This window comes from Mesoplodon bidens, assembly GCF_964165515.1.
Source record: "Mesoplodon bidens genome assembly, chromosome: 13".
Taxonomy (NCBI): domain Eukaryota; kingdom Metazoa; phylum Chordata; class Mammalia; order Artiodactyla; family Ziphiidae; genus Mesoplodon; species Mesoplodon bidens.
Genome location: NC_138169.1, coordinates 29,720,048 through 29,746,649, shown reverse-complemented (window position 1 = coordinate 29,746,649; position 26,602 = coordinate 29,720,048). Strand labels below are relative to the sequence as shown.

At 44.7% G+C, this 26,602-nt stretch overlaps 1 protein-coding gene across 4 annotated transcripts in view; it reads right to left on the bottom strand.

Moving 5' to 3' along the window:
• The window catches only part of PIEZO2 (piezo type mechanosensitive ion channel component 2), a gene marked incomplete at its 5' end in the record, with an annotated part of 353,117 nt that overhangs the window by 267,973 nt on the left and 58,542 nt on the right, over positions 1-26,602 (bottom strand). For all 4 annotated transcript variants that reach the window (XM_081252827.1, XM_081252829.1, XM_081252828.1 and 1 more), the window contains one exon: positions 17,664-17,759. In XM_081252827.1, the coding sequence (XP_081108953.1) occupies positions 17,664-17,759 (96 nt within the window). The remainder of the gene's footprint in view (positions 1-17,663; positions 17,760-26,602) is intronic.

The following is a 26,602-nucleotide window of genomic DNA, read 5'->3' as shown; positions in this document are numbered from 1 at the left end:
AAATTCACACTGTCTGTAGGATTCCACAGTGAGGATGAAAAGAGGGAAGAGATATGGGAACATATGTATATGTATAACTGATTCATTTTGTTGTAAAGCAGAAACTAACACACCATTGTAAAGCAATTATACTCCAATAAAGATGTTAAAAAAAAAAACAGAAAGGAAGAGGGAAGGGAGGAGGGGAAAGAAAGGGGGCGGCTTCCCACTAGCTATCTACCTTACGTTTGGTAGTGTATATATGTCCATGCCTCTCTCTCGCTTTGTCACAGCTTACCCTTCCCTAGCACAGGGAGATCAGCTCGGTGCTTTGTGACCACCTGGAGGGGTGGGATAGGGAGGGTGGGAGGGAGGGAGACACAAGAGGGAAGGGATATGGGAACAGATGTATATGTATAACTGATTCACTTTGTTATAAAGCAGAAACTAATACATCATTGTGTAGCAATTATACTCTAATAAAGTTGTAAAAAAAAAGGGGGGGGGGCGGGAAGGAAATACACTCAGACACTTAAGAGTCATAAAGAGCAAGGTGCGGTCTGCACACACGCAGCCCAGTGGCAGAGCTGTGCTGGGCAATGATTAGGTGGCAGGAGCACACGCTCTGAAGAATTTAACACCCGGGCACTGACTGGACTTCTTCCCGACAAATGAAACGTTCTATAGGCAGAAAGAGGGAAAAAAGCAGTGCCAAGTTCCAGAATATGGTAGAGACATCATTTTAACAGAGTTCTTGAAAACCAGGCTGCTTTGGGGAAGGTTTCTGTGATGCCCCATGTTGTGGCTTTATTTTACAGTATTCTCTCCTTGCAAGTATTCAGGCAAACCCTGTGAATTCTCCTAACTCATTCTCCCCTTTCTTCTCATCCCCTGGACCTAAGGAACCCCCTTCTTAAGTTGGATCCATTTTAAATGCACACGAACACACTCCCACACATGCACACACACCTTTTCTTCCCCCTTTCCATCACCACTCTCAGGATCAAAAATTAGTAAAAACATGCTAAAGCGCTTGATATGTTAAGATTCCCCCAAGGATATCGCTTCCTGATGCTTTATTACAAACAGGAAATACAGCTGCATTAACCTCCGCATCCCCCCTGCCCACTCCAGACGCACAAACAGACGCGCACCCTTTAACCGAGAGCTGTACAAGTCAGAACAGCTTCAGATAAACTGCGCTCAGAAGGTCACAGGTGACATGGCCCCACCTGCACATTTCAGAAGTCTCAAAAAACATACAGAGGGGCTTCCCTGGTGGCACAGTGGTTGAGAGTCTGCCTGCCAATGCAGGGGACACAGGTTCGTGCCCCGGTCCGGGAAGATCCCACATGCCGCAGAGCAACTGGGCCCGTGAGCCACAATTACTGAGCCTGCGCGTCTGGAGCCTGTGCTCCGCAACAAGAGAGGCCGCGATAGTGAGAGGCCCACGCACCGCGATGAAGAGTGGCCCCCGCTTGCCACAACTAGGGAAAGCCCTGGCACAGAAACAAAGACCCAACACAGCCATAAATAACAAATTAAAAAAAAAAAAAAAAACCATACAGAGTTGTTGGCCAGACGTTGCCTCAAAGACGGGCTGCGTACTAATGACGCCTAACTAAAATCAGAGCTTTTGGTAAATGCTCCTCCCATTCTCTTTAGTTACATAACATACGATATACATTTATACATATTATTTACATAGTAGCAAACTTTAGTTATTTGTGCTGTTATTCCTATTATTGACATGATGTTACACTTATACATTGGCTCAGATTTCCAAGTATAATCTCAGAATTAGATTGGAAACTCCTTGAGTTTAGAGACATTGGTTTATTTACATTTCTTTGTATCCTGAGTCCTAACTTGGCAAATCTCCAGTAAGGACCTCAGAGGTAACGGGTATACTGAGAATATAACGAGAACATAACTGTCATCATCACTATTGACAGAATAACTATATCACGTGTCTGTGGTACAATTAAGTACCTAAGTGGATGTTTTGCTGCCATTCCTGAACGATAGCATGGAAGGACTTGGCTTGGGATGCTCTTTAATGTTCAGGACTGTATCATCCATACAGAAAATGCATAGTCCAATATTATCTATGTACTTATATAAGGGTTACTTTCTGACTTTATACTTATGGTAGGGCACTTCCCTTTCTGAAATCTTTTCTCCCACGCTTTGGTCCCACCCCCATAATGAACCTCGTTGTCAGGGTGAAGAGTGTATTTTGGTCTCATCATTAAGTTCTTGCACTAGTGCTGCTTTCCTTTCCAGTACGTTTGATTTTCATGAAATTGGATCCCATCAGCCTCCTTTCCCCCAAATTCTTGTTTTTTCATAACTTAAACTCCAACAGTACTCACAATAAAGGGTTACTTTAAATTATCTTTATTTTTCTAGAAAAAAAAAGTATAAATGAGGCCAAGTAAATGGGGTTAGTGGGGACTGTCTAAAAGGCCTTGAAATGCCACAGTTGGAGCTGTTTTGGAGAAAGCAGCTCCCTCTGGTGGAAACAGAACCTTGTCTCTGAACGGGTCACATTACACAGCCTAGAACTTGGGGTGTCTTCTGAAGGTGTGAGGACGAGAGGAGGAGTCTGGTGTTGGTATTTGGATGGTCCATGGCAGGTGGGAAAACTGGAAAAAAAAATTCTGAACCGGGCTTCCCTGGTGGCGCAGTGGTTGAGAGTCCGCCTGCCGATGCAGGGGACACGGGTTCGTGCCCGGGTCCGGGAGGATCCCATATGCCATGGAGCGGCTGGGCCCGTGAGTCATGGCTGCTGAGCCTGTGCATCCAGAGCCTGTGCTCCGCAAACGGAGAGGCCACAACAGTGAGAGGCCCGCGTACCGCAAAAAAAAAAAAAAAAAAAAAAATCCTGAACCACTGAATGGCCTGTCTTCAATTAAACTACTCTCATCACTGCCCCTGGGGTGACTGGCCAGGGGGGACCCTGAATGGTGAGGTGCAGGTACACGTGGACACTTGGAGATCAGATGATGCCACACTACTCACACGCTCACCAAATTCAATCACAAGGCTCCAGAAAGGAGGAGAAAGAATAACTGCAGACCAAGCCCAGGAGCTGTGAAAGGCCCACACAGATCGGAGGAGGGGCGTACTGCGCAGCGTGGCCCTCAGCCAAGGGAGGGACAGAGATGTGATTTCAGAGCAAAACAGCACATAGAACCCATCCTGCATTCCAGACACTCACTCTCATTGTTTCTAAAGGTCAGTGGGTTTTTAACTAAATAGTTCGAACTGGAGGAAACCGTGATTTCTTCATTGTTTATTTTCCAGTATTATCGCCCCGCATCTGTGGTCTTTTTGTGTTTAGACTAAATTTGTTCATTTTCCCGCTCTATCAATTGTATGGATCTTCTTAACGTGGGAAAACAGTACAAATTATTGTTGCTTGAATACCACTTGTAAAAAATATAAATGTTATATAATTTGGAAAACTGAGTAAAACATCCTGTAAGGAACTCATCTACTTATTTCATCTTCACCTCATTCTCCGACAGTGACATCTGTGCAGGCACTATCTATATTGACACTCTGTGCAAAATGCAGCTACATCAAAACTTATACCTGGAACTGAGCAGAAAGAGTGTCTACGCACCCATTTTAACCATGTCCCCACTGTCCTGGTCAAGAGGGCCATATGCCGAGCTCCTGGTAGGCGAGCATCCCCTGTCCATACATCTATTTCACACTACCTCTTAAAGGCCAAATGTTCTCTCCAGGAAATACACTGTCCCACAGGAGGAAGGCAGTGCGGGTCACCGTGTAACCATCGCCCCCAAGAGTTATAACATGTGTGTTCATTCAGGCCAGTCTGGATGGGTGTGTTTGATGGGGCGTCACTGCAGTGTCACACTCTTTGGGAGGCAGGAAAGGGATGCAGGAAATAAAACCCACAGCAGTTGCCGTGCATTGTAAACCATCACTAGGAACCTCGAGCTAGTGACTCAGGGACCACAACCAACCTGCTAAGTTGGATCAAATGTATAGTTAAATAAGACACAGAAGATACTTTAGTGTATTCTTCTGCTGATAACTTTTGGTTTCAGTTTTATCAGCACACTGGCTCTAACCCCAAAACAGTTCAGCGAAAAATGCTTTGGCATAAGAGGGGCATATACTAGAGACAAGTTTAATCAGCTAACTCGAAGTCCAGCCTGATCCCATTTCCAATATGTTTTGCTGTTATCATCCCATATTTGTATGAATGAATAGCTGATAGGGTAGATCGACATTTTGCATGAAACTGAAAAGCAGAGTTTAGAAATGCTTGTCTCCTGGAGCCCAAACTGAGCCAAGCAAATGGTGACTTGAAAAGGTGGGGCGTCTACGGCCATACACCCTGAATGCACCCGATCTCATCTGAAAAGGTGGTGAATAGCTCCTTCCTGACACACACGCAAGTATGATTATTATTAGGGCTGCCAGATTTTAGCAAATAAAAATGCAGGACATCCAGTTAAATTTGAATCTCAAAAAAAATGAATAATTGAATTTTTAATAAGTATGTTCCATGTAATTGGGGACAAAATTATACAAAAAATTATTTGTTACTTATCTGAAATTCAAATTTAATTTGGCCACACTTTACTTTTTCCAGTAATCACAATTATTACATATACATATGTATGTATGGACTGTAAATAATTTGATTGTCATTTTGTCAGAGAGATTTTGTCTCTGTGTAGGAGAGAGGTTGGGAGAGAGAGAGAACAAATCTATAGGTTAAACAAGACTTGAGAATAAGAAAAATTCATGAAATTCATGGGGAAAAAGTATCCACTTTCTTCCAAACTATATATACTTCCTGAAGTAAACACAGAGCTTACTGGTTTTGTTAATAATCCTATTGTAAGTGAAAACTGTCTCATCAATATGTTGGTACTGATGTTATCCAAGAGTTCTGATAACAATCCTTTCATAGCTTTCATAATTAGGATACATTAGAGCCATAATTGGGGATACAAAAATGTAGGAGACAGTTATATATATACACATATGTATAATTATATGTTATATATATATATATATATATAAGTCTGACAAACATCTGGCAAATTAACCTAAACCTCTTCCTCGCTTGTAAGGTGGGAAAATACTATCTCTTAGGATATTGTGAGTATTATAAGAAATAATCAAAGTAAAAGGTCTTTGTGAAATGTGAAAATAAATAGCATTATTATTACATTAATGAGTCATTTAAACACTGAAAGCTTAAAAAGTGCAAGCTTCTTCCACAGCCCTCCTCTGCACCATTCCTGTAAGGACACTAACACCCAGCACATCCAGAGGTAGATCTGTGTCCCAGGTTTAAAATTCTAGGCCTTTAAGAAATAAATGCAGAAAAAACACAGCTAATTGCAAATCAAATATAGAGAACACTTCACCAAAGAAGTTGTGACAACTTTACAGAGGCTCTCCTCACCCACACAATTGTCGAAGATGTCTTAATATAACTCACCTTAAAGAAAATTCTAGCCACAATTTTAGGAAACCCCTTGCAAACACTATGACAGTTCTCCTCTCCTACTTCAAGCTCTATGCCACTAGAACCCTAAGCCCCAAATTCTAGTGCAAAACGTATACAGTTAACTCTTGTTATTTGCAGTAGTGATGCTCTATGACGTTGCCCTGAACACTGAATGGGATAGTACGGGGAAATACAGTAGGTTCCTGGGAGCCTCTGGGTACAACATTTTCATCAGCCGATCAATACATAACCTGTTTAAAGACACCTTATTCAATAGATTCATCAACAGTGAACTCATGGCCAACAGCACTGTGACCCCTGCTTGAACATGGTCTCTCTGATAAACGTACTTTCTCCATAAGGCACATCCCAGCCTTCTTTTTTTTTTTTTCATTTTTTAAAAAATTGACGCATAATTTATTTACAATGTGTTAGTTTCAGCAGTACAGCAGTGATTCAGTTATATATTGATATAGATAGATAGATAGATATTCTTTTCCATTATACGTTATTACAAGATATTGAGTAGAGTTCCCTGTGCCCTACAGTAAGTCCTTGTTGTTTATCTGTTTTATGTATAGTAGGGTGTATATGTTCATCCCAAACTCCTAATTTATCCCCCACCTTTCCCCTTAGGTAACCATAAGTTTGCTTTCTATGTCTGTGAATCTGTTTCTGTTTTGTAAATAAATTCATTTTTAGATTCCACATATAAGTGATATTATATATTTGTCTCTCTCTGACTTACTTTACTTAGTATGATAATCTCTAGGCCCATCCATGTTTCTGCAAATGGCATTATTTCATCCTTTTTATGGCTGAGTAGTATGCCATCATATACACATACCACATCTTCTTTACCCATTCATCTGTCGATGAATACTTAGGTTGCTTCATGTCTTGGCTATTGTAAGTAGTGCTTCTATGAACACAGGGGTGCATATATCTTGTCAAATTAGAGTTTTCATCTTTTCCGGTTCTACACCCAGGAGTGGGATTGCAGGATCACATGTTCAGCCTTCTTGCACTTAGACGCACAGGACAGCACTTAGCACTACGCTTGGGGCCATTTTAAACAGCAACATCACCAACACAAAGAACAGAAACGTGGTACACATGGCACTAGCTAGACTGCAAACAGGACACTTGTTCACAGTCTGAGCTGAACCCAGAAGGAGAGCCTCGCCTTGACCTTCCTCGGTTGCACGTGAGTGGCCAGCAACTCCAATCCCCTGCCGCTCTGCTTGGGTCTGACAATGACCATGAAAGCTGTGTGACCATTATTATTTTGGGGTCACAAATAAATTTAATTCACAAATACAGAATCTGCCAGTGATGAGGGTCAACTGTATTTAGACTTTAGAATGTAGTCTGAAAAGTTAAACTTATCCTTTAGTATTACCAAATGGAGAGTAAATTTCTGGATTATAGAGCTAGGTTGTTTACTTTTGCTTTCTGTTGTATTACCAGTTCTTAACATATTATTTGCAAAGAGTAAATGCCTCATAAATATTTGTCACATGAATGAGTGAATGAATGAATGAATCAATCAATACTTCATCCTGTCCCCCACTCAGTGTAAGTCTATTTTTCTGTGACAGATTATCCCAGGAATTAATGCAGGGGACTCATTCATTGAGATTCTGTTAGGGTGTTACACACAAAATCCAAAAAACAGCAAAACTCCGGACCACAAATATGTTTAAATTCCCTGGGTAACTATTCTCTAATCATCCCTCCTTCCAACTAGTCGCTGCCCCATTTCCAAACAAAAAAGCCTAGCCCAGCCCAGCTTTCAGAAGCTTGGCCTCCTTTCTCCCTTCTGCTTGTACATGAGCCGATGAAAGGCCTTTGTAAAAGCTCTGGCTGCTGAATATTTGATGAGCAGCATCTGGTTGAATGACAGAGCCCGTCACTGCTACTTAAAGACAGGTGCAGCCCACCAGCCCCCATCACCATTGTCAGCTCATCAGATGAACGAGTGTTTGCCCAACACTTGTTTCCATGAACAAGCAGCCAGCGGCGACCAGCATGCATGATCATGCCTTTCAATAAGCTGGCCGTTGAATGAGCCTGGCAGCAAACAGATAATTAATCCTCACCTATCACGCAGTCTGCTAGCGAGTAATTGTGGAACAAAGGAACAGCAGAGGCAGGCGGTAAGGCCTCTGTGACCGGAAGACGCTGGTCCTGCGGCTTCGGTGCCCATCACTCCGCCGTCCAGACCTGGCCTTGCTATTAGCTGCTTCCTCTGCTCGCTTTCTGCCTCTCAACTGAGAGGAGCAGTGATGGATCTTTGTAGCCTCTGCATGGTCAGGTCCCTCTGGGGAGGCTGAGGCCGGAACCTTACAGACTAATGGCTGCCGGGTAATCACTCAGCACACTTCTCAAGAACGCTGAGGAAGTTAGGAGGGGAACTGACAGGATCATGTTAAGTAAATGGGGCTCATCTTCAGGAAAACTGTGTGTTGCTCTAAAATGTGCTTTCTCCTCCCCCTTTTTTTTTTGCAGGGCCACTGCTAGCTTCCCCCACCCATGGGATGCCTTCCCCTGGAAGCACACAATCCTGTACTGGAGTAGGGACCCCTTCCCGTAGAAGCACACAATCCTGTTTTTTTTTGGTCAGCACAACAGGGGCCAAAATCCAGCCTTCACGGGCCCTACTGGCCAGGGCCCTGTGTCAGCAGGTCTTAGATGACCCACTCGGGCCAGGGACACAGACTGTGGAGGGAGGGAGGGCAGCAAGGCTGGGGAGAGGGAGAGGCTGGGGTGCAACTCGGTGATGGCAGAGGCTCAGACGACCCCACAGGAAGCTCCGGAGCTGAGACAGGAGGACTGTCCCAGAACAAGGCAAGGAGACCCCACCATAACCAGTCATCAAAATGGGGGCCACATCTACCACCTGGAGAGACCCTCTCAGCTTGGGACGGTTCTCAGAGATGGACGGACAGGGCCGTGAGCCCTTGGCCACCATCGTGCCAAACAATGGAGAGAATCAACACCTTGATCCTAAAGAGGAGTGTGTGTGTGTGTGTGTGTGTGTGTGTGTGTGTGTGTGTTGGGGGCAGGGGTCTGGGCAGAGCAGCTCAGATCCACTGTGGGGCAGGGGGACATCCCCACCCAGGAGGCAGCACCAACTTCCCAGGCGCCCCTGAACCTTAGAAGAGCAATTTTCCTCTTGCAGAGGCCGTTAGATCCAAAGGAACCCGATATGATGGAGAAGAACCGTCCTTTGCACCCAGTTGCCAATGGACCCTGTAACCCTGGTCATGGGTGGCCAGGCTGCAGGGGGACAAAGAAGAAGAGCCACTCCAGGACACACACATGCCCGGACTCCAGGCTGTCCTCCTGCAGGTCTGGGGCTCTGGGAGGGGCTCCAGGCCAGCCCACCCTGTGTCACCAGCATCATGGGCGCCAGGTCAGCAGAGGAGGCGGAGAGTGGCCTTCCCCAAATATTCCTTAAGTGCACAGAGTATTGGCAACTTGAAAGGCAGGATATATATTTAGGCAAAACTAATTTAAAAAATAAATGGAGTGAGAATGGAAAGGAGGAAGGAAGGAGAGGGGATGAGGAGAATGGAGGGAGGGGGTGTGCTAAACGGTGAGCTGGGCGTTCACAAGGACCAGTGTCATGGTCACTGGGGGCACCAGCACCCAGCCAGCCACCCACTACAGATGCGCAGTGATGCTCATTCAGTGAACAAAAGAAATCAAACACATATTGTGTATCAATATCATACGATATAACCTATTGAATGAGATCAAGAAATGTGAATGGTCTTTTAGTCAATACATAATAAATGAATAATTTTTAAACATTCAGAAAAAAAATTATCCTTGGGATTCGCTTCTCTGCTTAATGCTGAGCAAATATCCTAAAAGGTGGTTTAAAGTACAATAATTGTCCACTTATATTGTCATAAGGCAGCTGGATTACATGCAAAATCCTCCACTTATTTTCACTCTGTATTAATTTTATAATAAAACCAGTCAAAGGTGGGAAATGCCTTGGTCGGTAACTGAATTATTTATATTAGAAGCTTTCACTGATTGGATCAAATTTTTTAAATGTTCATTTCAGGAATTATTCATGAACCTCTGTGTGTTTCTCAGCTTCTTTGTTTGTAAAATATAAACAATATGAATTCCTATCTCACAAGAGTGTTAGAAGGACTCAGGGAGTTACTGTCTAGAAAGCTTGGGGGAGCTGCCCGGCAAAGAGCAAGCATGTGTTATCTACTTATTTTTCTTCTAATGAAAAATTCGCACCGTTTGAAAGCTAAATGTAAGCTGTCATCTCAAAGGGTTCTTTTGTATGAATCTGTGCAAATACAAGAGAAACAGTTACCCACAAAGTAAAGCCTAGACTCTAACAAGTGAATCCATCAGAAATTAGTCTCGTCCAGACTTTGAAGGAAGTCAACTTCAAAACTGCAATAAATTGACTTCAAATACACACAGAAGCAAATCAAATCAGTTGAACCCTTTCAAAGGGAAAACAAATTTTTAAAGTAAGAGAAGAGTGATGATCTCCTTCTCTGGGCTCTTTAACCATTGTTCAGCACAGAGCACAGGGAGGTGTGTCCATGAACTTGATCCCACTGGCAGATGTCTTAAGGTTCTGATCAAGACCAGCACCGTGGACTCAACACAGGAGGAAAGCAGGGCTCTGAGAACCGAAGGAACCTGCCCACGATCATGCTGTTAATTCACATCCTGGGGCCAGAGAGACTGTGCCATTCACTGTACAGCGTCCAACTACCAGGGACAGCGTTGACCAGGCACAAGTAAATGTTTATCAAGTGAGTAAACAAAAGAAAAGTGATTTGAAGCGTGAATCAGCAAACTGACATCCAGTCGCGGTGACCCCCTTCCCTGTCATGACAGACAGCATCTAAATAACAGGTGAGGCCACACTGCAGATATGGTTTATCACAGCCAGATAAAGCACTAAGTTTAGGACTTGTGAAAATCTCTCCTTAGTCATATAATAATATGACCCAATGTTTCCTGAGCTGAGAATTATATGTGTTGCCTCAAAGTTCTTCTGTGTCACTGAATAGTCTTTACCAAATCAAAAAAACCACCTCCCCTTCAAAAGGACAGTTAAAGTAACCTAAAAGACCTATCACTAATTTATTCATAAATTCAAGAAACAAGCATCTAATCATTTTGGTAGCATTCTGTTTGGTCATGAGCTGATATTGGTAATAAAACACCTACCCCAAATAATTTGTTCAATTAAATATTTCCTTGCCTTTTGCTTTATGATGACATAATAAACCATAGTAATAATAAGCCTAATGGTATAAAGACTAACAGTGTTTTCAACAAAAACCAGATGCAAGCAGTTTAAAATATCTGCTACTATTTCCTCTCTGACGTCTAAACAACGACTTTACAAGTTACAGACCTCTTTGCCTCTTCATGTCGGCAAATGGAACGTCATTTTTCTTTTCTCAGGGAGTCTTTAGTGATTCTGGTCAAGTGTATCCTGGGTCAGAACCTCAGGGCAAGGCCCTCTGGTGATTATTTTACACACACATACACACACACACACTCTACTCCATGATGATTACAATTTCCTCTTAAACTAGGACTCCTGTTCGGAGATGATGAGAAAATATTCTTCCCTATCATCTTGGAATAACTTTGGCAACAGTTTACAAAAGTGAACTTGACCTGCTAAAATTTCACTTGCTCACAATTGTCCTCAAAGCACAATGAAGCCTCTCCATTACCACCCCTAATTCCACCCCCTCCCAAATGTTGAAAGAGATCCCAATAATGAGAAAAACAACCTTCTTAATAACTTTTGAGTATAAACACAAGCAAATGCAGAAAGGGAATTGCTACCTTGCTCAAAATAACAGAGCAAAGTTATTAGAAAAAAAAGATATTTCAGAGACCCACTCCTTTCCTAACAGGGAGGAGAAAATCTTCATGAAACCCCGTATTGAAAAATATTTGGAGGGCAAATCCTGAAAGTTTCGCCCTTTTGTTTTCCTTTGGCAACCTGACCGCCTCAGCCGAGGGCTGGACCCACATCTATGTTTCACCTGCTCTGGGAGGACCTGGCCTTTGTAACTGAACAGGGAGACTGAAATTAAGAAAGACCCACCCAGCACCCAAAGCCCTTCCCTTTCCTCCACCACTGGGAGTTCTGTTCTCACCTACTAATGTCATCCGATTTCAGAGAAGGCTCCCAGTGAGTATGGGTCCTTGGCCTAGAGGACAGCTTTACTGTTAGAAATAATTACCCTCCTTAGACAACACTCACCTCTGCTCCTTTGGCACGCGTGTGTGTGTGTGTGTGTGTGTGTGTGTGTGTCATAAACATTTCACATGTGAACTGATTAGATGATGATGCTTCTAAGATATCTCTGCTGTAGGTCAACAGCTAATATTGCCCAGCAAGTGTTGTAGTCTTGACGTTTGGAGAATTCCTTTTCAAGCAGCCCCCAATAAGTAAATGACTCTCTCCCAAAAAGAATGGAGAAGATCCTCTTACCCACCCCAGCCTGCAGGAGGGCACATGAACAAAGACAAGGTGCAGGCAGGACCAAGCAAGCGATTTCCAGCAAATCCCAGGTTTCACACTGTAGCCAGATGTGTGTCTCTCACCCCAGACCCCGGACACTTTATTGATAAAGTTAGAGCTGTTGTTTATCCAAAGTGCATGCAAGGATGTAAAACTTTCTGTTGCAACCAACTGAAGAAGACTTGGGACTCTGAGCATTTACAAAATCAAAATCTAATAAAGTATGGTCAGGTGCAGGGAATGGAGCAGTCTATCCCAGCTTTATGAGGAAGGCACCCTCTGACCCGTGGAAGGGCTGGTGAGGTGGGGGGTGAGACCAGGAGATCAGGAGTCTAGACTGGCCCGAATGTGACTAAGTCTCACTAATCTCCTTGGTAGGAGGAGGGAGCACCCACACCAGCCCCTCACTGTGCAGTGTTCCTAGTTGGTTAAGTGGATTTATAACCCAGTGGGTTTTTTTTTTCATTCCAGAATGGAGGGGGTCCTGCCTTTTCAATGCATGATTTTGCTAACCTCTAATTAAATGAGTTAGCACACAGGGAGTGCTTACAACAGTTCCTGGCACATAGGAAATGTGACATGCTATTAGCACCCTCAGTTCACGGATCTCTGCAGATACTCCCTCTGAGCCTCTGGTCTGGGCCAGGTAGGCACAGACTGACTCTTGTGGTCAAGATTCCCCGGTGGATCAAGCTAATCCTTCAGGATGTTGCCGTCTCGCCTCCGCATCTCATTTTGCCTGATATCCTAGATCTCGTCTATCCACACAAACCCATCATGGAAAGATGTTCCATGTGTTGGTCATTCGTGTGTATCAACCATGGTGCTCTCATGCCAATAAATCTTAAACCTCCTCACCAATCATGAGTCACCTTCAGACACTTTGTTTTATACTAAATACTCTGGGTTTTGTCTTTTTCTTTTCTAAAATTGACATGACTGATTTCATCAACAGTTTTTCCCTCATCAAACTTGACTCCAAATACTGTGAGGTCAGACCCTCCTTAAAAGGACAATGGTTTGCCACCATTGAGCCTATTTAAGGCAAACTCTAAAGGCAACTGCAGAGGACTAATTTGAGACAGAATCACTGGAATACATCTATGGCTTCCAAAGACAACCTCTTTGAAAGAGCTACCATTCAATGAAATACATAAGAGCCAGCGTGTTTGGGAGGCCATGCCAGTGAAGAACCATGTTTTCTTCTCATTTTCATCCTCCACAAACCCAAACATAGTGTTCCGTGAAGGGCCGTCTTTCAATGAACATTTGTTGAAAGAAATAAACAATCACACTTAATAAGATGTATTTTCTATATAACATACACGTATGTCATCAATCTGCACTGATGCAAATGAAAATGTCTCCTTTAAACACACCCATATTATCTCTCCAGACGCTTGTGCCCAGGGCCTGGTAATCTATCAGCCAACAAGTATTTATTAAGCGAGTGGGTTTCCCTCCACCCTTGCACATCCTGAGAATGGTGTTCCATCCTGGGCATGAGTCAGACAACACAGTGGTTAAAAGCGTGGCCACCCACACAGCGCCCGTGTCCTGGGGCTTGTTCTTACGCCGCCCAAACTCAGGCTTTGTCTGTAACATGAGGATTTCTGATAATAGTTTTTAATAATAATAGCAGCTCCCTCAAAAGGTCATTGTAGGAATTAAATTAATTGATGCCTGTAAATAATAATACATACTTAGTAGGCAGTGCCACTGGCTCTCTAGTAATTGGTTACTTAATATAAATATTATTTAACAAGAAAGGCTGGAAATCACACAATTCTTAGCTGATATCTAAAGCGCACAAGGAAAAATCTTGAGCTTAGGACTAGCTATGAGATTGAGATTTCTAAATCTCTGACGTTCAAAGTAATAATGTTGTACCTCAAAATAACAGTCATATTGTCATGAGCCAGTGTGTAATGAGTTTATACAGTATATGGACTTCTTCCACATCTCGTACGTTTTACCACTTACATTTCATCCAAAGAAAATACCAACCCTCCCACCATACTGGCCGATGGGGGTACTCATTACACATAAGGTATAGGGAACCTAACATGCGTCTGGTTAAAGAACTTAATATCTCATCAACCTGGAATATTCGGACTACCTGAAGTTAATTATATATTAGTTCCTATTTAATGGAGTGAAGTCTCAATTTAAATGCAAAGCACACTGCTAACTGAACAGCAAGCAAAGATTTCCTGCCCTTCCTACAGTATCACAGGCTGAAATAAAATGCCTAACGTTGTAAGGAAAAGCATAGAACATTCTGATTTCTTCAATTACTCATATCCCCTGATCCCCAATAAATCTCAAATAGCAAACTCCCATAGCCTCTCCCCCTGCCCCAAGCTTCTGTCCCCAGAGGACAGACAGGTGTAGGTGATGAACCGTTCTGTGACACTTGCTCTCGTGGAGGTTGAGGGAAGCAGAGGACTAGGGCCGCATTCCTAAATACTCCCAGAGCTCTAGACTCTAGAAATGAATGCGTTCATTCATTCATTCCATAAATATGTACTGACTGCCTGCTACACACCAGATGCTGCCTCATGTCCTGGAAATGCAGCAGTAAACAAAACAGCAAAATCCTACCCATCTTCAAGGGGGTGCGTTAGAAGGGACTCAGTGAGGGCTTCCCTGGTGGCGCAGTGGTTGGGAGTCCGCCTGCCGATGCAGGGGATACGGGTTCGTGCCCCGGTCTGGGAGGATCCCACATGCCGCGGAGTTGCTGGGCCCGTGAGCCATGGCCGCTGAGCCTGCGCGTCCGGAGCCTGTGCTCCACAGCGGGAGAGGCCACGACGGTGAGAGGCCCACGTACCAAAAAAAAAAAAAAAAAGAAGGGACTCAGTGAATAAATGTATCAAAGTGGGGCTTTGGCTCAGCCTCGGGTGAGACCCTGGAAGGCCAAGGGGCCAAGGAGAGCATCCCAGGAGCCGAGAGAGCTGCCTGGGTGGAGAGACTCCCAGCCCAGGGAGAGGGGCTTCGCTGAGACCCCCTGGGCACTGTGGGATGCACTACACCAACATCTGACTCTTGCTGAGAAATCCAAGGAGAAAGAAGAGAGGGAGGAATTGCACACTGACTGACGGCAGATTCAAGGTGCCTCTCCTCCGGGCCCCAGGTATGCATGCCTGCGACTGTGTGTGCGTGTGCACAAGTGTGTACGTGTGTGTGCGTGTGTGGCAGAGGCCCTACACCGCCAGGCAGAGCGGATGCCGTTGGGTTCTCCCAGGTGACACTGGACTTTCCTGTTTGTGAGAAATGAGTATCAACAGGAACTTGAAAGGCCGAGTGTGTGTGACTCCCAAGGCCCCCTGCAAAGCCACACAGCCATCACCCTTCCAGGCCCATCACCGTCTGCACAGACACCACACAGGCATCATCCTGGACCATATGGCCCAAGCCCAGGACCCCACAAGAAATGCCTGGCCTGGGTGCCTCGACTCACAGATGTGGAAACACCGGATGGGGAGTCCTACATGTTCACAGAAGTCATATGGGGGCCTCCCTCCCTCGAGTCCCTGTGCGTTTTCAGACACAGCAAATAAATGAGGTTATGAGGTCTCAGCCACGCCCCTCAGGAAGGACGGAAGGACAGGACACACAATCCCAGCCCTGCCCCCAGGTACCGACTGGAAAGATGCCTGCGGGCTCCCCTTGAGCTGTTCGTCTCTCAGCACCTGGGAGGGAGACAGGCAGACACCTGTGCACAGTGATGCTGTCTGTGCTCTGACCTTGTGACACTTTGGTGATTCGGGATATTTCTCCCCACACACAGGAGCTGCTCTTTGCCTCTGATTTCACATTTCACCTATGAGTTTCCTGACCGTGTGACTCCCTGTGCTCCAGGCACAGACAATGGGCCACTGTCACACACACAAGGACACACAAGGTTTGACGTGGGGATGGCCATGGCTCCGGGTTGCCAGCTCACGGTGCTGACTCTTCAGGAAGAGCAGTACAGACTTGGTATAAATAGAGCATAAAATCATGACTTTATCTCTCCCATTCTCCCCTATTACATTGATTGTGGGTCTTTTGATCATTCATCCTAATGGTTAGGACTGCAGATGCTATGTTGATTTTCCTGCCTTAGGAAGAGTTTGAGGGCCCCAGACACACTCAGCTGTGGTACAGAGGATGTGCGGCTTAGCACATTCCAGGCCACCATCACCCCTACAGAGACCACTGGGCAGAGCAAGGCTGGGTAGTTTGGGAAGAAGGCAAAGCCAGGCGTCATCACATTAAGTATGAAGGGGAATCCCACTGACCTGGTTTCCAGGTAAAACAAGGGGACACCCTGATAGAAAAGCAATAGATCATTTAACAGAGTACAAACAGGTACTCATTTTTAAAGCACTGAATGCTAAATATGTATGAAACCTTCTTTCTTTAAAACGTGAGCTCCCAGCCATGAAATAGGAGTCACCTGTATGTTATCAATTTGGTTCTGAGGCCAGAAGCTACTCTGTTTAAACATCTTTGCTTATGTTGGACTCTAGGAATGAGGCTGGAGTGGGTGGGGTCCCATAAACAGCATATTTTTGGTTTGATGAGGATTTGTATAGACTCACATTTCTCTAGCCCTTCTTAATTTTGTGTATTAAGGATTTAAGTGACTTAGAAGTGCTATTATTTAGATTCTTCCTAAGGCAGGAAAATCAACATAGCATCTGCAGTCCTAACCATTAGGATGAATGATCAAAAGACCCACAATCAATGTAATAGTCAGGGGGAGAATGGGAGAGATAAAGTCATGATTTTATGCTCTATTTATACCAAGTCTGTACTGCTTTTCCTGAAGAGTCAGCACCGTGAGCTGGCAACCCGGAGCCATGGCCATCCCCAGGTCAAACCCAACTTTCCATCCCTTCCTGTAAACATACGGCCATCACACTCACTAAGGCACTGGGCACAGTCCTTATTTCTTGTAATGGCATTGTTTTGAAAAACAATTAATTAAGTTAACTCAGTGTGGTTTAACCTCTATCTTTGTGGAAGAACTTCAAATGTGTAAATGTACCAACCAGACCAGGCTTCCTCATCAGAGCCTCGGGAAACAGAGGCACTATTTCTTTCCGTGCCTTCAGGTGCTTGGAGAGCAATGGGGGAGGGATCTAAAGGTCTGCAGGCACACGTTTGAGAAACGAGAACTCGGATCTCTCCCTTTCTGTACTTGATGGAGGCACACGTGACAGCTCTCAGCTGACACGTGAAGGAGCCACGATCGCACCGGGCTTCCTCCCCAGGTCTCCTGCTCCGGGGCTCAGAGACCCCTTCTCTGCCTGCCACCTCCTTCTCCCCAGCAGACAGAATACACAAATCTGTGCCACTGTTATCACCCCGTCTGCCTCATTTTAATGACAGCACAGAGAGTTGCTCTGACTCAGCCAAACCCTTCCAGACTGTCTGCAAACCTACAAATACAGGCCTGCCAGGGAACCTGTATGGGGAAGACAGCTGTGTGAGTGACAAGAACATGTCACCACCAAGTGCCACACAGCTCTACTGCTGAGACGTGTGACCCTGCTCCCCACTGGACCGGCATCTCTCCCATCAGATAACGACAGCCCCCGGGGAGCCCCCAGACACACTCAGCTGTGGTACAAAGGAGCAAAGGTCTCTTACCTTGCATGGTGGCTTTGGTTGGTTCTGAGAACAGGGGGATGAGCAGAAGGTAGATGAGGTAGACGAAGGAGAGCCCATTGTACCGGAACGCACAGGCTGCGGGGGGAGAAGAGGGGAGAGGCGTTAGTGACGGACGGCCTTGGGCATCACGGCATCAGACGGCATCTCTGGAGCAGATCAAGTAGGAAGGAAAAACGGAGCATCCATTCTGTGCCCATCACTACTTGGAGTGTGATGAGAGACAGGAATTAAAACGCACGGTCCCTGCTCTTAGAACCCAACCAAGAGGGCAGCATCAGTGTACCTGACTGAAGGCAGGCCCGAAATACGTCACAGAGTAAGCTGGGCAAATTAAAATTGCTACGGAAACATAGGCAACGGGGCTGTGAGGGTTTGAGGCGTTCGCCTAAGGCTGTGGATGGAAGAAGAGGTAAGACTGAAGGGGAAGAAAAGAAAAGAAAGTATTTGCCAAATGCTCTGTGGCCGGGCCTGACCCCAGTTATCTGATTAGTCCCCTTCTGATAAGGAAGGCTCCCAGGCCCACAGACTCACCCACTCCCTGGGTGTTCCCAGCGAGGAGGTGACGGAGACAAAACTAAACTCAGGCCCCAAGTCTACGCTTCTTGCTCTGCGTATCTCGTCTTAAAGGGAGCATGGCAGGTCAGAGATGTGCTCCTTCCCTCCCCAAGCTCCCCTTCCTCATCTATGAAATGGTTCTAATAACCATCTCGGACTCAGAGGCTTACGATGAGGAGTGAAGGTTTAAACGCTTGGCCAGAGTCTCAGACCCGGGAAGCCCTCAAAAACACGAGCAACTGTGGTGAGGGTCCTCGTTACCAGACAGGGAGAGGGTGGTGTGCAGCATCCATGGAGAAAGAAAATGAGTGCCTTACAGCAATTAAAAATAAACGTATTGGATGAATAAAGAACGGCTGAGGGGGAGAAGGAGTAAGTATGTGTGTGTGGATGAGATCGGTTTAATGGATTCACAGGATGGAGAAGTGTTGGAACAAAAGTTAGTCGGAGAGGAAGTGGAGCTGAAAGAACTAGTCCCTGACCATCTGGATCAGGAGAAAACATTTCAGAAAGAGTAATCTAAGACTGCACGTGGGCTGGACTGGTGGGAAGGGAAACTTCAGTGTTGCAGCAACAAGGTGTAAATGGTGCAGAAACAACGGAACTTAAGAAGCAGTACGTGAAATAAAACGGCATTTGGTACAATAAATATGGAGAGATGTGAAGAGAAATTACACAAAAGTGACTCCAAGGATCGCAACCGCGGTGATAAGGATTCCTGCCATGGAGGAAAATAAGACATTTAAGGAGAAAGTGGTAAGTTCACCTTTAGACACGTTCACGGAATCCAACCGTGGGACTCAGCCCTGATGGAAACAGTCAAGGGACAGTGTGGGCAGGATCGCTGCTCAGTGACCTCAGAGGGAAGCGGACATGGGCCTTGAGCAGAGGGGTGAGCGGGCAGGACAAGAGGGGATGGACTCCCCAAAGGCCACAGCAACAAGGGGAGGCAGTTGCCTACATGGGGGGACAGGGGGGTGAGATGGGGAAGGGAAAATGGGCAGGTACAGAAGAAAAAGGCAGCAGAAAATTGAGGACAGATAGGAGAAAAACCGGGGAAGTCCATTTTCACAAGAAAAGTTTTCACGGAAGAAGTTTACTACAACAGAGAGAAGGGTTGGTCATTTGATCATCTGTGAGGGTATCCAGGACAGCCTCCAGAAAGGGATGCAGACCCAGCAGGGGGATGGGAGTTGAGAGATGGAAGCGCAAGGGGAACATCACCAGGAGCAGGAAACAAGAAGGCTGTGCAGGGGCTCACAAGGCCACAGAGGGCTGAGCTGGGGAGACACAGCACGGGCAAGGATGGGTGCTCCTGCCTGCAGAGTCAGAGCGTCTGGGACCTGGGCACAGACCAGAGTGGGATGCACATGGCATTAAGAGATGAGGTTCTGGCTGCTGGTGGCTTCCTTTGGACAATGACAGGCAAGCAGGGTACAGTGAGGGATGCCGTGGGGGGAGGAAGGAATAAACAGAAGTGCTTTTTCATCCCGCGAGGGTCGTGCACATGACGGTAGCTTTGTTTACCACCATGGCCACTCCCAACCTCCTTTATGAAAGACCCAAAGCAGGAAGAAACTTCCACACTATCACTGGACAGGAAAATGTATAAATGAGGCAAAATAAAAGAGCAAGAACCCATGTTTCGATTGTCTTTCTAGCTATTTTTTCTGTCTCTTACTTCTCATCCAGAGTTGATGTTCCTTAACAACCCAAAAGACATTTGGTTATTCATCCAGTCACTAAATATTTTTTGAGCCCATACTATGTCCTTGGGACTGACCAGCATCCCTTCACTTTCAGGAGGGGAGATGTATGGTGAACAATAAGCACAATAGAAGATTGCAAGCCATGCTGGAAGATGAGCACCCTGTAAACAAGAACTCGGGGGTGGGGAGTGGCCGGGGGACAGGGCCCTGGGGTGGAGGAGGCAGCCACTGCATCCCCTAGGAGCACTGAAGGCAGGGCTCACCCAGGAGGTGAGAGCCAAGCCCTGAGGTGAGGCGGTGAGGGGGTGACCAGCCACCCCATGAGCAGCAGGCCACGTGGCAGCAAAGCCCTCAGCCTGTCTAACTACCCCTGGCCTGCAGTGGCCCAGGCAGTCCTGGATGGGGCCGAGTCACATGGGCCTTGGGAGGGATCAGAGGACTCAGTGTCCACTCTGCAACATCGACTAAGTGATGCATCTCACCCTCCACCAAGGTTGCAGCCTGGCTCCTGCCTGGGCCTGCAGCTCCCTGTCCCAGCAACACACATCCTGCCTTCCAAGCGGCTGCCCGGCTGAACAGCCCTGCACTGTGCTGCTTCTGGCCTCAAGGCCTCGAAGGCACTGGACCACCTTCCTGCATCCAGCCTGTTCCTGCTCTGCTCCAGTGTTTCCTCCCCCAAACCAGGTGCCTTCCTTCTGCTGGGGGCACCTCTCCCAGAGCTCTTCTCATCCAGGGTCACAGGCATTTGTCCACGTGTCTGTGACCATCTCTGTTACCTCCAGGGCCCGGGGGACAGGAGGTTCTCAGGCTCACAAAAGGAATAGACAGGAATAAGTGAGTGAAATGGAATGAAAGCCACAAGGGTGCCTGAAAAGGAAACCAGGGTAACAAGGCTACAGCCTTCCCAATAGCATCAAAACACCACCACTGGCACTGCCCCAAATAAACATTTAATCAAGTGGAATGTTGCTTTGATTTTAGCCTTGGGCTTTTTTTTTTTTTTTTTTTTTCTTTTTGTGGTATGCGGGCCTCTCACTGTTGTGGCCTCTCCCGTTGCGGAGCACAGGCTCCGGATGCGCAGGCCCAGCGGCCATGGCTCACGGGCCCAGCCGCTCCGCGGCATATGGGATCCTCCCAGACCGGGGCACGAACCCGTATCCCCTGCATCGGCAGGCGGACTCTCAACCACTGCGCCACCAGGGAGGCCCAGCCTTGGGCTTTTTAATGTTAATGCACATCGTGCAGCAAAATTACCTAATTCTGTGTATTTCTGGGTAAAGAGAAAACTAGAGCTTACTTGTATGATGGTATCACTTTAAAGAGGGTGCCCAGGGCGTGTGTCTGCTGTGAGTTCATGTCAGTATCAGCTCACAGGAGCACCGCCCTGTGTCAAGCCCTAACTGTGCATTAACTCACACTCTCACCACCCTCCTTTCACAGACCCTGTTTTTACTCTCTCTCTCTCTCTCCACATGATAAAGCAGCAGGAGTAGGAAGCACAGCAAGTGGCCGGGCTGAGATTGGAGCCTGGGAGCTCGTCCTGAGCCTGCGCCTCCGTCCGGAAGGCTGGCGGCCTCAGCTCCACGTCCTCACCTGCCTGGCCCGTCCCCGGGTAACTGTCAGGGGCTCAGGGGGCCAGAACCTTATCTCCACAGGATGTCTGTCGCTGTTTCAGTTTTATAACTTCGTTCTGTAAGGTTTCATATAATGCACAGTGGAAATGTGTAAACTTAGGAAATTCCCAATGACTAACTTTGCAGGGGGTAGAAGGGAGACCACTCTTGGGTTCTCAGGGCAGAACCTCGAGTTACCATTATTTATAACAAAGTCCCAAATGCTTAAAGAGAAGCAAGGACGACCCAGGGTGGTAGGGAGCCTCTAACTGGTCCCCGTGTGTGATCCCTTGCTCCTAAGTGTGGGCTGGGCCCAGGGGCTCCCTGCCAGTGACCAGAGTCAGTGAAAGAAGCAGGATAGCTCTTGGTGGCTTCTACCCTGGGTGCCCCTTGGTCCCTGAGTGGAACCAGCCACCAGGCTACAAGCTGTCCCGAGGAGAGGCCCAGAGGGAAGGAGCCGCAGTCTCCAGCCAGCAGCCAGTCCGCACCAGCCAACGGCCACACAAGTGAGCCTGGAAGCAAGTCCCCCAGAGATGGCAGCCTGACCGGCCTTGACTGCAGCCCGTGAGAGCCTGAGCCGGAGGCACGGGCTGAACCTCCCCGGATTCCCGACTCCCAGAAGCTCCGCAGCAGGGTTTGTTGCTTTAAGCTGCTAAATGTTTGGGTAATTTGTATGCAGCAACAGATGACTAATACCCAACCTTTCACACACACACACAAAAAAATCAAGCCACTTCTAAAAATCCACCTTCGTTTATTTTTGTCTAAAATTATCCAGTTTGATTGATGACAGTGGCCTAATTGCTGAATTTTCTGCTTTATTTTATGGGTGAAGTTGCTACCCAGGAGTCACCCGAGCTTACGGGGACTCTGAATGCTATATCTAAGTGCATTACCCACCTAGAGCAAAATATGCCTTTGAACTTGTCAGTAAGGCACATTCGAGCTAGAAAAGCCTCCAAAGGCAAAGAGCAATGCTCCTTTATCCAGAGTAATGTTGTCTTAGTCTAGGACCTGGAGTCCCAGAGCACAGCCCTGCTCCTATAGAAAGCTATCAGATGCTGGTACCCATGCCTCTCGTGGGCCGTCCAGGCTCCTGGACCTCTGTCCCCTGCCTCAAGGATTTTATTGTTGACAGTACAATTTTTTACAGTGCAGATCAAGGTGTTCTAAGGAAAAAGGTTCTTCACTTTAGCCAAGAATGCCCTATCTTTTCCACTATTTCTACCTGGTTTTAACCATCCAAAATTATATGGAAATTTCCCTCAAAGGATGACAACAGGAATTTCCCCAAAAAAGACCTTGCCAGGACTAGAGAGCTCACAATTAGAAACTGCGAGATAAGTCATCAAGTGAAGAGCATTATAAACATGAGCGCTGCCATGTCAATTGTAAACAACTGGACTGATCTCATTAACCCATTTCATTTTCTAGAGGTGAAAACTGATAGGCAGTTTAGGAAAAACTCTGCAAGTTGGAGAAACGATTGATGTGACTGACAGCTTAGAGTTTAATCAATATAGAAAGGGGAAAATCTCTTGCAAATAGGAAATGTTTAAGATGGCCGCGTAACATTTATAAAAAATACTTGTGTTGCAATACACGTGTACTAGTTTCCCATGTATTACACGATGACAAAGAGGTTTGTGCACACTTTAACTTCCATAATAGTTGAAGGTAATAATCTTAATTATGTTATTAAAGGTAAGTGCCCTCAGAGCTGAATATTTTAGCAAAAACATGTCCTCTCTTCCTCCACACCGTTCAGCAAAGCCAAAGAGCCCCTCACCATGAATGGCCTGTGAAACAACAAAGCTTAAATGTTTAGAACCTCCATTTCAACTAAGTACATTCTAAACACTCTTTATGACCTTAGAATGCTTTATTTATTTTAACAGTTGCCAGAACAGTAGATACACATTATTCAGAATAAGCAACTTCAGTACCAAGAGACAAAATAGTCAGTTCAGTGATTCTAGAATTATTTTGTGTTTACACTTTTAATATTTTTCCTTCTGTGCTCTGAAGCAATCAATGGCTTTTAAAAGGATAGTGATTTTTATAAAAATAGTAATGACAAGAGAAGCAGCTGCAAAATACTTGCAATGCAGCAGAAAAAAAACAACAAAAAAAAAACCCCAACAATTGCAGATTTTTCCTAAGGAAGCAAAACCATCAAAGAAATGAGAGACAGGAAAGGCTGCTAAGTCACCTCATTCATTGTCTGTGTAAATTCTTTCCCCCAGGACATACTCCTGTCCAGTGAAACTTATAAATGTTTCACGTGGTGATGCTTTAGGCAGCCTACAGGCAAGACAAGATTACTCCCTTCTTTCTTCCTGTATCTCTGACCTCCACATCCAGCGGAGGTCCTGTCCCAAGTGCTTCCTTCAGAAGGCTGCAAAAATTAGTTCTTCAAGAAAGAGGACACCAGATGGTCCCTCCCACTACAGTTCAGGAAGGCAGACATCTGCCCACACACTCTTACCATGAAGTGCCTGCCCTATGCTCCCCATGCCAACATGAGTATGTTCACACATGTGGGACACAGAGGAGGACAGAAATATTCATCAAATAAGAAAACACATGTAGAAATGGTCCCTATATTTTAACATTACTTTTTTATCCAGAGATATATGAAAGCTAACTTTGTTCCAGGGAGTCTGTCAGTCAACACTGAATCCATCAGTCACATGTTTCTGACACTTCAAAAAACAGAAATCTCTCATCACATAAAAGAAACAGTAATTATGTGGTGAAGGTGTTAGCTAAGCTGCAGAGGTAATCATTTTGCAACATACAGATGTATCAAATCAATACATAAACTTACACAATGTTACATGTCAACTGTATCTCAATGAAGCTGGGAAAAATATATATTGGGTGTTAACTTCATTATAGAAGTTAGTTAAAAGAATGTAATTTTAGAGTAAAGCCTCCAGGAAAACAGGACTTTTACAGGGAATAGAACTTAGAATCAAACTGTTTTAGCAGAAAATCATAACCATTACTCAGTTTACTAAAAATTTTAAGGAATCTAAGGAAAAATAAGGTGAAAGCATCTTATTTGTAAAGGATAAAAGCCTTTGGTCTGAGTTTTCTACTTTTTTTCCAAACAACCTGGGGTATAATCTGTAAAATATGAGTTGAACCAGATGGTCACTAAAATCTTAGTGTGATTTTTTTTAGCCACATGAGTTTAAAACTTTGTTGCCTTTTTAATTATTTTAAAAGGGTAGGATTCTCTTTTCTATTTTAATTAATTTAATATATACCTGATCGAATATTATTAACAGTATTAAAAGTTTGAGTTTTGTAAACTCATCCTGATTGATTGTACACTTTGCAGAAAATAAATTTTAAAGAAAGAATACAGTGCTAACTCTTTCCTCCTTTAAAAATATCTTTTAATATGTCATTCACAATTTTACAAATTATTCATAGAAAGTGGTCATATTTAAAATGCAAATCCCATGCTCAAGCTTGACCTGGCGACCTGATCCAGAGATTAATAGCACAGACTGTCTCTCGTGATTGCAATGAGGAAATAAAGCTTTTACGCTAATAAATCATTCCTTAAGCTTTCTGAACACTTATATTAGAAATCAGATCTATTTCACTCTGAGTATGAAGAGCCCTGCATTTAAATCCACAGCTCCTACGCTTCCTCAAAATAAAACTTGCTCTCTTACTACTGTGATGAATAAGAAATTAGGCTGGGCAAGTGAATGCAGAGAAAGGTCAAGCATTAAAACTGTTTCTTCACCTACCCATCATAGTAGCTCTTTTTTAATCTCTTGAAGAGGAGAGTTAGTGTTTGTGAACGGGGACATCGAGAGTCACTTAGGTCTGTGTCTCTGTATTTACTGATTTCTGCAGGTATCACTCATCATGCTTTATATACACATTTATTCTCATGTGAGAAAGGTACCTTTTAACTTAGTAGTCTCAACTCACTTTTATGTAATTCAACAATTTATAACTGGACAACTATACCTCTCTACTATTCTATTACTAGCAGAATGTAGATTCATCTTTTAATTTTTTAGTTATTAATTGCAATTAAGATTTAATCTATCAAGATTATATCTATTTAGTCTATAAACATTAAATTATTAATCTTTAAGAATTTAAAACTTATTCTCCTCAGTAAAATTTTTAAAGAGAGCTGATGATCCCTCATGTTTAATTTTATACTAACTTCACTTTATTCATTCTCTCATTTTTAATTAACACTACTGTTCTGTAATTTTCCCAAAAGTTAACTTATCTTCCTAATATATACAAATTCTATTGGACTACCAATTCACTATAGTTGGATTTTTACATGATTGGTCCTCTGAAAAACAGAAGAGAAGTGCTTAGAACCCTAATAAAACAGCAAAGCTCCTTACTGGATTTCTGGTTACTTAGATTTTTCATGCCAAGTCCGATTCACAAGTTTACCATCTATAAGATGCAGCAAGATTTCAAATTTGGAAAGTTACTCCTCCATTTATATTGCTCTCAGTATGTCTAAACTATTGGGATGAACCATTGAATTTGATGGCTTCATATAAGAAAAACAGTCAAATATTAGGGAGTTCATACCACTTTATCTGAAATAAATTGGGACTGGCTTACTGGACTGCATTATGAGTAGAGACTAAATGTCGTTTTCATTTCAGAAATAAGAGAAATCTGCTGCAATGCCATTCTATCCCCTGATGTTCAAGGGCCTCCCACATGCTGGCCCCTGAGCAATCTGAGACAGCTATAGAAAAAGAGACACCAGGGCTGGAGAATATATGTGTATGTACATGTGTATGTAGGCTCACGTAGGCGGCATGGCTTTTAATAACAGGATTAATTTACTGGCTGCCACAGTTTCCTTCTTTCAAGAACTCAGTAAAATGAGATTTTTTTTGCAGACTTTCACTGTAGGCTTCAGAATATTCTGTATTATTCTTGGCAGCATCCTCCCTGTACTGGTGTGTTCATTAGCATGAAAAGAAGTCGGTTTAGCTGCCGACCATGAAGTCCTATTTCTTCCACCCTTAGC